General features: G+C 37.3%; 1 protein-coding gene across 4 annotated transcripts in view; it reads right to left on the reverse strand.

Annotated features, from left to right (window-relative positions):
* Positions 1–16,286, reverse strand: part of mdga2a (MAM domain containing glycosylphosphatidylinositol anchor 2a) — a 210,504-nt gene that overhangs the window by 120,156 nt on the left and 74,062 nt on the right. For all 4 annotated transcript variants that reach the window (XM_015350566.2, XM_015350564.2, XM_015350565.2 and 1 more), the window contains exon 3: positions 10,803–10,977. In XM_015350566.2, the coding sequence (XP_015206052.1) occupies positions 10,803–10,977 (175 nt within the window). The remainder of the gene's footprint in view (positions 1–10,802; positions 10,978–16,286) is intronic.

Below are 16,286 nucleotides of genomic sequence, written 5' to 3' on the forward strand. Positions count from 1 at the left end.
AGGCTCTTACACTTGAGCTTCATCACAACAGTCATACACTCAAAGAAAGACAGACAAAAAAATTGCACTCATAAATGCAAATATTACTGTACTGTATATTGGCATTATTAGAAAACAGATCATCCAAAAACATAAAATGAGGCAGAGGGAACATACAGTACTGTAATACCGTATCACACACACTAAAATAATGTATACTATTGTGAAAAAAAGAAAATTGAAACTATTATTTTCTATTACATTTGAAATTATTATTTTTTACCTTTGTAAGTGATTATAATTTGGATGCATAGCAATTATATACTGTATGCACCTTATACTGTATGAGTATGTAAGGAGAACATTAAGGATACTATATATAAGATTTTATGTCTTTGAGATCATCTTAGTATGTCTACAGGATTCTACTCCAGCATGATTTTCTAAAGTAAGAAAAACAGTGGCGCATGCTAAATTTAAAAAGGCACAGATTATATTAAGACTATCTTGCCTGACTGAACAATAAGTTTTAATTCACCAATCAGTCTCATTGTAAACGTCTAACACTTTTCAAGACCAGCAGAATTCCTCCTGTACTGTAATGCGGTCTCAGGAGTTATGTTTTAATATTAGCATATGCCACACAATGCTGTATTTATATTTATCCTTCACTCCTTTGTGACCGCATTGCTTCCATAAATATGCCAGTCATCCTTCTAAACAGGTGGCTCATGAGACCTGAGCACACATAACTCATCATGGAATGCAAAACATAGAGCAAGGAGACTTTACATTTGGCAGAAAGGCCTGTTCTAAACCACATGACATCAACGGCCCATGTGAGCCCCTTTATATGCCAAATGTTTTAAATGGACCCCATGTAAAAATGTAGCTCTTTGCCCTCCACAAGTTAATTAAACAATGCAGTACGTGAGCCTACTGTATATACAGTACATGTACAGACAACAGAGACTTTAACAGCCTCTAGTGGCATCTCAGCTGCAACTGCTTTCCTCAGCACAGCTGGCCTGGCACAATAAGACAAAGGAGAAACACCACTGTTACGAGGGGCAGAAGCTACGGTAGAGAGCGGCTTCATACTGTAGTTTCCACTCACTCAATAACAATGAAAAGCAGCTGTACTGATGTGATGATTCAGTCCCTGATCGTCACAGGGAATGGTCTTACAAACACTGATACAGTGGTCAAACTGCAAAACCCTGCACTTGATATATGGAGGAAAATACTAGCAATCAAATGATCACAACTTTTTTTTTGTAAATGTATTAAGAATAATAGGAATATTCCTAATGCTCCACTTTCTGTGACAGTAATTTGAAATACATATGTGAGTGCATGCATGCTACATTAATGTTATATTGTACCTGCAGGGAGAGACTAATGAATATACTAAAGTGGTTAAAGTGCAGTGGAACGGACTAACAATTACTGTATGTTTCAGTTTTTCCAAATATAATAACCCAATATACCCAAGATAATAAATCAGTTAACATTCTGTGAGAAGACAAGTAAAGGATGATACGCATGATCATGTAAGGGGAAAGCTATGTGTTAATTTTCACCATTATCGAATTAATGCTAATTTTTTGTGACGACTTTTTCAGCTCAGGTTCAGTATACATTTATTCTTCATAAAGCTGTGTGCAATTAGAATGATAAATACACAGGTGTTTCATGGGCTTCAATGATTGATTCTCGCTATATAATTTCAGGAAGTTTTCCTCTCAGGTTGAGTTATGCACACCAGCTTAATCTAAAACAGCCGCTGGGTTTGCACACTTAGCAGCACAAGCCCAAAAGAGAGTGCAGTTGAGAAAAAAATCTAAATACTTTTTTGAAATATTTCTTTTTCTCAACTGCAAAATATAACATTCTTCATGGTGCTATGAATTCTTTCACTACAGAAAATTGACTTCTATGATGTCCATATAACACACCATCCACATTTCCCCTATTTTGAAGAGTGAGCATGACATATTGTAGATTAAACTTATCCTGGCAGAATGATCAATGTGAAGTTTATGCTCATGAGACATGTTTTGCTCAGTGTATGAAAAATTAGAGGGAACATTGATGTCAGCCAAGTAATTTTGTTGGTCAGTCTATCTGTACAGCCATTGTATAAAGTGATAATGTTGTGCATGAGCTACTCCCACTACTTTAACATAAATATGTGACAGGGCTCGCTCTTTTTATCAAAGATTTAAAACTAGGCTTTTGAATTGATAACATGCAGAACACTAAAAAAGCTAGTAACTCCTCAGCAATTGAGTAGTAATCTTTGGATCAAGTGTACCCCAGAGGTTTGTGTGAGTCTGGAGAAAAGTGTACCGGCTGTGTTGTTGAAGTCGATAACCTGACTTCTTTCAAGAAATGGAAGTTGTTATCTGAAGGTCGGGAGAGATAACGATGACAAGTCAATCTAAACAACAGCTGTACCTAATCACCATCATTACACAACTAGCTACATTACATACAGCACTATATGGATGGATGTTTGCCCATTATGCTTTCCAGCATGTACTGTAGGGGCAGCAACATCCTGTTGGTGTTTCCGTAACATTTGTTTTTTACAAGACAGGGTTGTTATCCATGTGCCCTACCTCCAACATGGAGGACCTGGCGCCCGACATGGGACACAAACCCATTACCCTGAGATTATGAGTCTCATGTCCTACCAACTGAGCTTGTCGGGGCAATACAGTACTATATACTGAACAGAAATACATTTGTCTCAGGCAGCCTCCTCCACCTTGCAGATATCCCTTGGTTAATGGGGTTTGATCCTCCTCGTCCTATGGCCAGGAGGCTACCCAGCAAGTTAAGCCAAACTATTCTCACCAAGTATTCCACAGATACACAAAGGATTCCATTCTTGTAAGTTGTTGTTCCTAGTGAAAGTGTTTTGGACAGTGAAACAGTGTTTCGGTCAATTAGCTACTATTAAACAAGCTAGATGGACCAAATGTGAATAGTGAAAAGCATAGCAAAATTGTCATGTTTTTATTTCTTATAGAGGATTTCACCCTGACCACAAACAGACTTTGAGTCTTTTCAATATGTTTTCTATGAAGAAAAATTCAGCTACTGTATATATACTTTACATTTAGGTGCATTTATTCAATGTTTTGATATTAAAATAAATGAAAGAGGAAGCTGAGATATCCAGTGGAGGTAAAGGTTTTACACATTTTTATTGTTCTTTTGCAGTCTCGATTAGCGAAATGGGCTATCTCCTCAGGGAAGAGGTTTTCTGCAATTTTCTCCAAAAAAAGATGAGAGTGTGAAGAGTGTTATTTATTTACTACATCTAGAAAGGATAGCCAGTTACAGAGGGCTGAGAGGTGGATCTCTCATGACTCACCATGACATTTATAGTGAGGACAAAGAATTTGCCTCTAGGGAAGATTATGACCTCATCTAACATAAAGCAAGAAAAAATTAGGGTAAGCAAGGAGTACTGATCGACATTCCAAAACCACTGCTCCAGTTATCTGCTACTGTGCATGTATATTACTTGCATAATAATGTGATTGCTGATGTGATAAGCTGCATGATGCTACAAGGACAAAGTAAACACAATTAAATGATGCTTACACTAATCTTGCTAAACAGGTGAAATGATCGATCTTGAAAAATGCAATTACAGTCTTCTGGCAAACCGCCCCTGAAATCAGATCTGTTCAGAACTACCTTCTGAGCATTTATTACCATGCAAATGGGATGTTGTGACTATTAAGCAATGTAAAAAATATTTCCATGTGATCTGGTCATGTTACAATATACTGTAGCATACATTTATGTGTACAGTACATATTGTGTATGATACTGTTATGTTTTTTTCATGACTAACACACAGAAATGGGAAGACAATTCCTCCAAGTGAATAATTAAAAACTTTAATGTCTGATGACATTTGAAAGATTGAAAGTTAAAATCTGTCATCTTTTTCAGAAATGTAAGAGTGGTTACCAGCAGTAAAAGCAATTTAGATTATTAGCAGACAGATGAAGTTTGCATTCAGTTCAAAGAAAACAGAAGGATTTATTATCATTTGGCCTGTTTTTAGAAACTCTAAAATCACAATAAGCTTTTTGCGTTTTCCCATTATCTGAAGTACGGAAGATATTGACATCCGGTATATAACAGAATGGCATTGTCCTGGAATCCACTAGGATTTCATCATGAGTGAGCACCCTTTAGTTTGAAGTGTTACAGGAAGTTTAGTGTGTTAACCATTTGAAACACTACATTGAGTTCAGGTGAGAATGATACAATCACAACTGAACTAGTGTTTCTGTTTTAAGTGCTGTTAACCTTTCTCTTTTAACAAGCACAGAATAATTGCCAGAACATTTAAAACTGTAAAGCGTACAGCGTAGAGTGCTGTAATGGGCTGTCCTTGGATCAGAAAACTCACACTTTAGGAACTGAAGGTTGTCAAAGATGATGACAAGGCTGATGACAAAATCAGCACTGCACATTACAAGACTTAAAACATCCTGCAAAGAAAGCAGGGACATATTGGCAATATCTGGGTTTATACTGTGATTATCAGTTGTACTCAATCACGTACAGTAGTTCTCCTCTGGGCTCAGTATGTACATTCAAGCTGATCAATCGCTCTGGATCTTAAAAACGAACGTTTATTTTTGTCAGACTGGAAGTAATGAAGTTCAGGCTTCTTTTCTACTTTATGAATATATCAAATATCTTCTGAGCACTGGTTTTAGTCAACCAGCTCACTGCGGCAAAGTAGTGTGCCCTCAATCATTAACAGATGTGCCACAGAATTTTGAAAAAGAAAAAATGAATCGATTAAATATTGTTTATATACAGTACATATTAGTGCTGTAAAGTAAGGAAAGTATTGCGTTGCACATTCAGTATACCCAAACATGACAGAGGCTGTGGTCTTAGTTTGTAAGCTTGGGAAATTGCATGCATTGCTGTTAAGTTATTCAAGTTTGATGGACAGCAAAACTACTGAGAGTTGCTGAGCACGAGCTCCGTGTTTCACTGTCATCAATTCCTGTCAGGATGAAGCAACTACAGTATGCACTTTGTGGAAAACTCAGATTAAGCACCGAATTAAGACTTATCCACCCCTCTATTTCATAACTACTTTTTCCAATACAGGGTGACAGGTGACAGCCAGCACCTATCCTGGCAAGCAACGGGTACAAGGCAGGATACGTCAGTACAGCCAGGGCACATGCAGACACAGCCACGCACACACTCACATAAGGGCCAATTTTCTCAGAAGCCAACCTACCACTATATCTTTGTACTGTGGGAGAAAAACTGGAGCACCTGGCAAAAACCCACATGAACATGGGAAAAACATACAAATTCCACACAGATACTGTAGCACCTAAGGTTCATATTTGAGCCCAGGTCCCCAGAGCTGTGAGGCAGTAATGCAAACCACTCTTGCCACCAATGTTAAGACCTATTTATAATCTTAATAATACAGTAGTGTGCTAAAGTGATTTGTACATGTGTGGGCAGGGGTTGGTGTGCCACAATTTTTTTAGAAGCATTGTATTAAAACCATATGAACAATTACATTAATGCACACATCTGTCTCTTACTGTAACTCATAACTTAGAACACAGTAGCACTCCAAAGTTATTCTAAACTTCATGTAGCTTGGCCCATAGTTATATTATTTGAATTAAATGAAATTGTAATAGTTTCTGAAAGAGAAAAAGATAATGATATGAACAGTGTGGCAAAACTAAACCAAAGCATTATATAAAAAAATCTCAAATCTGCTCATGCGAAACAAAACATTGAAATTGCAAATTCATTAATGGAGCATTTCTGTATTTTTACCCCACTTTTCACTACATAAAAATGGAAGCAGGAAATGTTTATGTTAAGAGGTTAGCTTCCATTGATGCATTTATGCAACACAAATACATATTAAGGGCATTCCAATGGAACAATCTGATTCTTCTGTCCTCTAGTAAAATTAATATTTGTTTAATGAAATTGCATTTTACTAGACATCACAGAGCCTAAAAAAGATTTGATTTGCTAAAGCATGTACATATTTTTTGTATCTATGTGTTCATATAAACCAAACATCTACAGTTCAGTTTTTTTTCACTATCGTCCATTGACAGGTGAGACAACACTCCCTTCTTGTAAAATATATAATACAGCTCAGTACAGACAGGATTTTCAGGAGGCACAAGAATACTCAGAGATTCTGTGATTGGATTCACTTTATCTATTAATCTTTGACCCAAATCCTAGAATGCTTTTTAATATTGAGACTTCTGTTATACTTTTAATTTTTAATTTTAGAATGAATATAACTCACATGTTGATACTAGTATTAATAACTGTAATAATAACATATTTTTAGCAATATCTAAAGACTACTGGCTCTCTCTTGGCTCTTAATAGAACTTAAAAAAACCATCTTAAAAAATAAAACCTCACAGAACATTATCACTATTTCAAATTGTAAAATGTCCTAATCTTCAAATTAGCCATGGATATTTCCATATTAAATACACTATAAGTCACTGTGCACCATGACGCCAACAGAACTGGCTTTAAACCAGCAAATGCATCTGATAATATTAATTTCCATTTGCGTTCCAATCATTAATCCAAATTAAAAACCCATTAAACCAATAAGAAAATCAAAGGGCTTAGGGATTAGCTGTGACCATATCCTGAAAGTAACTGTACTGAAGTTATGCTCAGCCAGTTAAAGACTATCCCAGTTCTATAAATCAGGATCATATAGTATGTCTGAATCCTAGGAGAACAGCAATGTACTACTTCCTACTCGTACCTCATGTGACAGTAGAGAAGATGGGCCTATACTCCATTTTCAATGAAGTGTCTGTAAATTAATTTCGAGATTTTTATTTCATCTTCTTGAAAGTCTTGTAAATCCCTCTCTCCAACCCTTGCTGTGCATACAAATACGCTCATATTTATATTGAATGGGCTAAAAGTGTATTTTCATGATATTACACACTGAGGCATTAAAAAATGCAACAAATGCCATGGGTTCCAATACTCATTTGTTGTGTTTTTAATGCCTCTCAGGAAAATTATTTATTGTTTCTAATGAAAGACTTGAAGTCACATTTTAGCCCCCATACTGAACAGCGCAGACATCAATCATTTGAAAGCCCACAAACTACAGACATCTACATAATGTCTCATTTGAGTCTATCTACAGTGGCAGAGCCCTACTGAGGTGCCGCACAAGTGATTGATTCCAAATGTGTTTTAGTCCCTGGAAAGTCTCCCGCATTCTTTCACCATCGCTATTAATATCCTTGCATTCCTTATTTATGATTGCCATGCTTCATAAACAGACTGAAATACCCAGCCGTTCACTTAATTCTGTTTTCTCTGAATCCCTTGTCAAATTTCATCTTGCATTCTTCAAATACATGGGCGTTAAAACTTGCCCACGTGATACTACAACTCAAATCCGGAACTTTTTTTTCCAGAATTTGAGCTAACAGTGATATCCCATTTGTTAAAAACCAGGTAACCTTGCTGCCTTTTCATAAAGAGATCATTGTTATGGTGAGCCTCTTGGCTTCAGTTGCGTTTTTCATGAAGTCGGCTAACTGGGAATACACATCATGGTTGAAAACACAGCAAGTCTCTTATTTTAATGCATTAAAATGAGTAATCTTGTTTTCATGCATAAAAAATAAGGCCAGCAAACATTAAATTCAAGACAAAACAATTGCTACAGAAACCTATGGATAGCAAGATTAATTTGATTTCTATGTGAGCAGGTAGGTGGGAGGCTATACAAAGTGCTACAGTATGACAGGAAGGACTGTGCTCTATAAACTAGGGCTCTTGTCAACATAGTGTAGTAATTAAAGTTAAGAAAGGTGAGAATTTGGTGGGTGGAACACAGACGTCTGACAGTGACAGGAAGGGTACAGAAAATAAGGGCTGCTTATTCGCACCTCCTAATTATAAGATTGAGACAATACTGAAAAACCAAACACACTCTATGGCGGCTTTTATGTGTTTCACACATAGCCATTCAACCTGTTATCATGTTGACAAAGCTTATTTAAACAGTTACTGAAAACTACGGTGGTTTAAAGCATACACAACAAGAATTATTATCTTTCTGTTCAGAAGTGCTCACATGGAGAACGGAGTTAAATAGTGGAGTTCCTTATGCTGGCCTTATTTTGTCTTTGTTTTTTTCTTGAATCAGAATCAATTTAGCCTTTCTTCGCAACCATTAATCTCAAAGCTATTTTGAAGTCTGAAAACAAAGTAACAGACGGGAAGTCTCAAACAGATCGGCCTGCTTTAAATGCCTGCAGGGATGAAACAATCCAATACAAGCATACCACAAACAAGTAAATTAAAAATGTGCTCAAAAACCTCTAATTTGTACTTTTTTGAAGTTTAAAAATGTAGAATCTGCAAGTCCCTCAGTTCCAGAAAAAGCACTGAACCAATTAATATTCATTACTCATGCTGGCTGCTGCTTGTGTTGTGCATAAAGTCAGCACTACTGAGTTTAAAAGGTCCTGAAACCCACCTGTGTATTATATCAGAGGAATACATTGTTTCTTGCTCCCCAGGCTTCTTTCCTTCATTTCAGATGACCAGTCAGACCCTAATTAAGGTGGAGTAGAGCCTTGAATTGAATAGTACTGTACTGTTACTGAGGTACTGTAACTCATCTGGCAGAGGAGAATGGCAACCCATCTGTAAGGAAGGGGATGTCGGAAGCTAGGTTCGCAGAAGTGGGAGAGATTAGGATTTGACCTCCTCCTAAACTTTTGTTTTAAAATCCTTTGAACATACAGTTGTATTGTAGTCCTCTCCTGCCGCTCCTTCCTCAGAAACACAGCCCCTAGGAGAAGCTGGGAAAAGCAGGAGCTTGCAGCCCACATCTCAATTCCAGAACTGTGCTTAATAGCTTCTCCAAAATGTGTCACATCCCATTTTAGTCTTCACTGCAATTCAACACCTTTGCTTTGTACAGGCTCTTTGTTGTCATTTTTTTTTAAAAGCGAACGAGGTACACAGGATAAATGGAGGTATGTCATCAGCTCTCTATATTAAAACATCTCTCTGCCCTCATATCCCATTTTTATTCTCGTCAATGAGGGATATAAAGTACTGACAGCTGACAGTTCTCCTTTATGTGACACAAGATTGAAGAAGCTGATCAAGAAAGACAAATTTTTAAAGAAAACCCTTGCTTTCCATTGTCTTTGTACTGTAGATGCATCCCAACAAGCCCCAGAATGCAAATTCGCTGTCTTTCTCTCTCAGACACACTCTCCTCTTTTTTTGTTATCCAAATGATTAACATGTTTTGACAGCAGCTGACCATGTCTAATAACGACAGCATTTTTGAGATAACAACAGGGTAGGATCCTTTTTATTGTATAATAAAGCAAATTTATTACAATACTTCAAGTAGCTGAGTTAAAAAGTGTTTCAAGCCACAGCTTCCAAAACAGCAATCTCCATGCTAATTAAAAGACAAAGCTGCAGCCACTAAATATAGCAAGAGCTGTAAAAGAGAGATCAATTATGGCATCCCAGAGGGAATTGCTGAAACTGTTCTTTAGAAAAGAAATAAAAAAGGTGTTGGCATACCCATATTAGAAAAAATGTTCTGCTGGCTGTGCTACATGAAATAAAATCAATTGATGAACATGATTCTCTGTGGTCGGCCATTTCCAGCTTGCCCTATTGTCACAATTGTGTTTTGAAACTGTCTGTCTTGTTCTGCCTGGCAAAGCTCTTTTATACCATGCAGGTAATGTAAATCAAAGGATATGAATCAAAAGTGCTTCATTAAAACTTAGTTTCCTTTTGTCAAATTGTTTCCCAATATATAAAAAAGTTAAATCGGAACCTGCTTCTACTCACAAGTACCTTTGGAGACTAATGATTGATTTTCTGTTGTGGGTTATACTGTACAACATGACTTTACACACAGATAATTCTCCAGGTCTTCCTCTAATATCCCTATATAGGCATTTCGTCAATGTCATGTACACACTAATCAGATTCACAACAGCAATTACAAGACGTTCTGATAAAGAGTCGTTGAGCCCTGTTTCCAGAAATTCAGATTGGTGACTAACCCTGCTTTCTACAATACCTAGTGGTGGGCATTCTTTGAAGGGTAAACAAAAGTGTTAATAGGGTTGGTAAATGTGTAACCTTCCAGTTAAAGCATTGTTTATACAGTAGGTGTTTTTGCTTTCGTTCTCTTATTCTGGGGATGTGCTGTTTTTTCTCACATAGTGATGAGCTATAAAAGCTGCACAAGACTGTCTGTTTATAGAACTCATAAACACCATGGCTACCCAAAGAGACTCTAAAATCAGCACTGATCAATCACGCCCTCCATTAAAAGCCTTGCCAGCAAGCCACAGTTAATAACAGCTTATGTCAGTACTTCCAAAGCAAGGCTTGCCTCTCCTTTCTGAAAGGTCCATGGGCTAACTCCTTCACTCCTCTTTCTCCTCTAAAATGAGGAGTCCGTATGGACACACAGATACACTGATCTACTCCAGATCGACAGAACAGACTCCTCTGTATCACAAAAATTAAACTCTTCTTTATAAAGTCTCTAGAATCTCTAGCAGGGTGTTAGAAGGCTGTAGTCTATATATTCAATGATGATTTATATTAAAATGTTTTCTTTTTCGCAAAAACCCAGAAACCCGCATCTCTTCCCCTTTGAGCTTGAAAAAAACATACTTGTAGAGTGGTGTAGAACAGGGAGCATCATGGTGGCTAAGGAGCAATCAACTTACAGTAGACATCAACCCGGATGGACTTAATAGCCGGTGAGCCCAGCCCGTTTTCTGCCTTGCAGTAATAGCGCCCCCCCTGGTGCCTCAGGATTTTGGTGATGCGCAAAGTCTCGTTGAAGACGCTGGAGTCCTGGAACCGATCGGAGGCACTTCCTGCTGTTTTGGTCCATCTGATCTGAGCAAACAACACAGACAAGAGATTTATTCAATATGGCCTACACAGCAAGGGAAAGTCACCATAGTGTATGTCAGCATATGTCAGTCTGAAACAGTACATGCTCGAGACGGCCCCTCATGATGCAACGTGTGTCCACTTTCCTTAGGCCACCCCCCAGGGGTGCTGATGTGTGTCATCCAGCTAGCCAGGTCCTTGGCAGCAAAATCTGCCACCTCCAGTTACATTCACAAACTACAGTTAGAAAACAATGCTTAGAGACAGCTGTTTTACTCCAAACATTATTTATTGCGGCCATGTACGCTAAATGTGGTCTTGTTTAAACTCATTAAAAACATGAAGAAATAGCTCTTTAAAGGGAATGAATGACAATATGCTTGGTGAAAAAAATAACATGGGATACAAGCACTGCACAGAAACGTTCCAGCACTGAAGCATTCCAAATTGAAGCATTAAAAAACACAAACAAATCAAACCACCTTAAACAAGCAATACAGTATGTTAAAAAGGAACAAATTCCTTCCCTTTCAAAATAAAAAAAATGAATATTGGTGTATTCATAGGTCTCTCAGACCAGTTACAGAGACAAATTATTGATAGGGGTAATAGCTAAAGTTAAAGAACTGCAGTTTTCTCAGGACATTACATTAAATGTACACTTTCAGCAAAAATAACATAATTCTCTGTAATTAGATTGACCAGAGTGACTATAAATTCCAGAAGACTCTGGAGTGCCATTACAAATGAAGCACAAAGAATGGATCTGTGAAGAATGATATTTTTAATGATTTTAAAACATTTTCACACTCCTAAAATGTCTAGTCCCTTATGACAGCTCACTGCCACCTACTATAATTTTGCCAAACTGCCCTCATAACTGCTGAAGAGGTGCATGGGGGATTATTGCAGGTAGCACTGTTTTACAGAAGCCCTCCTGGCTAAGTCTCAAAGTAATTTGTAGGGCTGTCTGTATCCCTGACTTCAGGAAATTAATTTTCTACCTACTTTGAAGACATAGACATGTCAACAACAGGGAATAAAACGTAAGGCAGTCACAAATATATACAGGAGTTTTCATAGCATGTTGACTAATGGGGCTTTAACTAAGAAATCAGCTCTACGAGGCAAGGCAGGGTCAGCCTTAGATCACCCTTGGTTGTATTAACATTTCTTTCTATGGAAAGAAACTGGGTTACACTAATATAATATAAAAGTATAATACAGAAAGTTCAGTTTCTTTTCCTGTCTTAAAATCCTGTTTAATTAGCCCCCTGTTTTATGTGTTTGATTCTGGTGTTAGCCCCCAGTATTTACAGCATGCATTCTCTTTTATGTTATATTAATGTATCTTTATAGTTTCCTTAGAGTGCTAAGAAATAACACACATCACAGCATGTCTTGATTTGTTATTTTCCACGTTCTGTTATTCTGTCTTTCAAGATGAAATAACAAACTTAAGCTCTTATTCTCTTATGCTAATGTGATTTTGAAAGTGAAAAGACCGTGGGTGCTACAGTATGGGATTCAGTCTTGTATACTCTGTCATGTGACTATAACATCAGCTCTCTCTGAAGCAATTAAAAAAACTGGGCCTAACATGATGAAAACCACACACACTTCAACAACAGGGCTAAACATATTTAAAGCTGCAAATTACCAATTAGATGATGCCTGCAAACATTTGTGCGGAAACACGCAAAGAAAAAACGTTCTTCATTAGTCGTATTCTCACTTCTGATATGTAGTAGTCTGTGAATTGATAATGCCAACTGAAGAGTGTTACTACAGTCCCTGCCATGTGTCCCTGTGCCAGCATAGCTGAAGAGCGGAGAAAATCACTCATTCAGCTCTGGTATATACTTGCTTTGCTTGTCTGAGGCTTCCTGTGTAGATGACCTACATTGCAACAAGCCTCTCCTTTATCATTACACTCTTTAGAAACAAGGGGAGCCTGGAGTTGTTCAGATCTGCAATATTCCAGGAAACGTGCATTAGGAATACTGTGTGTGCCACCAGAGCAAAAAAAAAAAATGCTATCGCTAATCGTCACAGTTTTTTTTTTTACTTTTCTTCCATCCCCCCCCCCCCACTTACACACACATTTTAAATGCTTTGTTTGTTATTCCTTACCAAGCTGAAGGCAGCATTATTTGTGTGGCGTAAAGAAAAAAAATGCTGGTTTAGAAGAAAGCAAAAAATGCCTGGGAAGCAGCAGCCACAGACGCAGGCACACTGAAGTAGATGGCTGCCCTAACATTGCAGGGAGCACAGGGAAATCCATTTCACGCTTTGCTGAAGTTGGATGCAAAATGGCTTTGTTTACATGCATATTTCTGCTGGTTGAGAATAACGCTGCATTGGAATTCAGGGGTTTATCTTATTTCCCACTCTCTAGGGGCTCCGAGGTGCTTTGCCTTCCCATGTTAACCTTCAAGCCCTTCAGTAGCGTCAAACTAAACGTGGGGTGTCCTTGCCTTGCTGACGTGCAAGTTGGGCCACAGGATTTATACCTACCGTGTCGGACGTTTTTCAAACACGTGGCTTTCTCCATGATGAGCAGCAGAAGAAAATACACCAGCTAGGAAGACACTGAGCACCGTTTCATTTCACCAAACTCCTGACTTTTTTTTAACAAAGACACTTCGTTATTCCCTTCAAAGGCGTCTTGAAACTATAAACGCCTGTATTTATTACATATATCTTAAAATGTTGAAGGGAATGTTTATCTTTCCAACCAGATTTTGATTGATTGAATTTATTTGACAGATCAATTAAACAAGACAGCTTCAACCAATCAAGTGTGGTAGAGGGACTGAGCATTGACAAAATCGTAAGCTGAACGAATACATACATTTATATAAGACACAGTTAAGTGTGTATTATTTCCACCATCATACTGTATGGTGTAATACACCCTAAAAGAGGAATTCAGAGCACATACAGTACATGGTGTCCTCAGTGTTATGAGCAGTTAACTCTGCCTTTCCTGATTATATTTGCAGTATTGTAAGTTAGATTGATAACAAATGATCTGCATTATCAAATTAATGTACCCTTAAAGCCTGCATAGCAATAGCCAGTAATAAAAATCAATATTAACAAAAGGTTTTGACTTAAGAGAGCCATCATCCTCAGCCTGCAAATGTTTCAGACTCTTAAAATTGAACATTGCATAACTCAGTACTCTGCGGCATTTTTTACAAAATGGTTGGAATCTGGTTTTGAGTACTGCGAATTCGTGACTTTTTATGCATTAAAAACAATTGTTAAAAATAACTAAATGCCCTTAGGAAAGCCTTATTTCTGCAAAGCCATCAGGACAAAAATCATCAAATTTTATTTCAGAATAAATAATTCAGGTATTATTTTGTTTTAATATGTTAAGAAGGTTAAAAAGTCGAAACTGCAAAATTACAGGTTTTCCAATACAGAACTACTAGAATGTTTTATTCATGCCACCTGTGCAATTAATAAGTACAGTACATCACTCCTGCAATCAGGCAAATGGAAGTCATAGGGTTTACATTATTTTACTAACGTGAAAATGATATAAATCAAAGGGAGATACTTATGAATTGCTAAAAGATCATGTTGCTTTGCATAGACAATTTTATTTTATGTATCTAAGACAGCAATTCTGCTGATTGTATCCTCTTAATGATCTGAACTACAGTACATCATGTGTAATCAGCTATACTGTTTTACTTGTTTTATTTTAATGGGATTTGGAGAATTTCAACAACAATCAGGCAGGACTTCCATTTCTTTTTGTGTTGGGATATAAATTCCATGGCACGCTGGGTTCAGCCGAACACAAAATTAAGGACAATAAGTCCTTCATCTTGAAGGTGGGGAGGCTTTAAAGACCACCTGTGGGGTGGCACAGGTGGCTGGAAACATAAAACCCAGCAGAAGCATAAAGTGGAATGAATAAATAAATGAAAGTGATGGAGCTGGAATGAAAGAATTAAACTGCCTTGGTGGAAAACAAAGAAATGGCACTGCTAAGTTAAATTTCAAACAATACACCCTAATACTAAAATAAAGTCATAAAGCAGGATTATGAGACAGAATTTCTTGCAGGGTTTGGTGATGCTCTATAGATCCTTATGAACTATTATTCAGGCTGAATTGTAAAGCACGTGGGAACCTTTTTCTCTCCCTCCCTCGCTTTATGTATTTTCTGTACCTTGTTTTCTTTCTATTCCTCCATGTCAGGATTTTAGGGCTCTGGTTCTAATTAAATCAACAGCGAGATAATGAACCAGCTACAATAATTCTAAACTGTCACAGCTGAGGTCAGAATTGTCTGTTATTCTGTTTTTAAATTAAAAATACATGTTGCTGAGACATTTTACTACATATCATACTATTTTAGTAGTATGCTCCTTTCCTCAGTGACACTCAAGGGTTTTGCTTCACTGTTTACCTTTCCCATAAGCCCTGACTTGCTGCTTTTTCCTGTGGGCTAATCCTGACGTGACCACATTCCAGCAGGACAACACGTGTCCTCATGATACTCATGTAACAAAGGCTTTGTAGTGAGATGAGAATGTGGCAGTTCTGCTGTGGCTACCTGATTTGCCAGACATGGGATCTATTGTTTGCTGATAGGATGAGGGGTGACATATGAACAGTCGTATGATGTACAGGAACGGGACAGCATCTCACAAAAAACAGAATCTGCCACCTGGTGCAAAGCATCATCAATGATTACAACATATTGGTTCTAGTTGTTGCCATATACATTGATCTACTAACACTACCAGATCTACTATTGATCAGCCCTCTTAGTTACAATTGCTAATTAGTATTATTAATCTATCATTGCCAATTGAATCTCAGTGTACACGTCACAACATGATTTTGTAATTTTCCTGATATTAAAATTGTGAATGTATTGCAGTTATAAGTGATTACTGTCTTTCGATGCTCAGTAGATGAGTAGTGTACTGTACATAATTGAACAACTAGGGTGATGTAATTAGTGGAGTACCACAGGGTTCTGTTCTAGGGCCTTTAAATTTGTTAATTTATATATTAGATTTAGAACCTGGTTAGTTAAAAAATAGTTGAATTTGTATATGATACCAAATTAGATACATTAGCAAACACTATAGAAGAAGCAGATGAAAATCAAAAGGATTTATGCAGATAAATTTCAAGACTGGCTTTTGCATGCAGGTAGTAAAAATATAACCTATAAATTCAAAATTAGAAATGCATAGGTGTTTATGTGGACTGACCATTTATATCTGCTAGAGCTAGACAATGAGGTGAAGCAATTCAAAAGGCAAACAAAATGTTAT

The sequence above is a fragment of the Lepisosteus oculatus genome, chromosome 8, assembly GCF_040954835.1.
Source record: "Lepisosteus oculatus isolate fLepOcu1 chromosome 8, fLepOcu1.hap2, whole genome shotgun sequence".
NCBI classification, from domain to species: domain Eukaryota; kingdom Metazoa; phylum Chordata; class Actinopteri; order Semionotiformes; family Lepisosteidae; genus Lepisosteus; species Lepisosteus oculatus.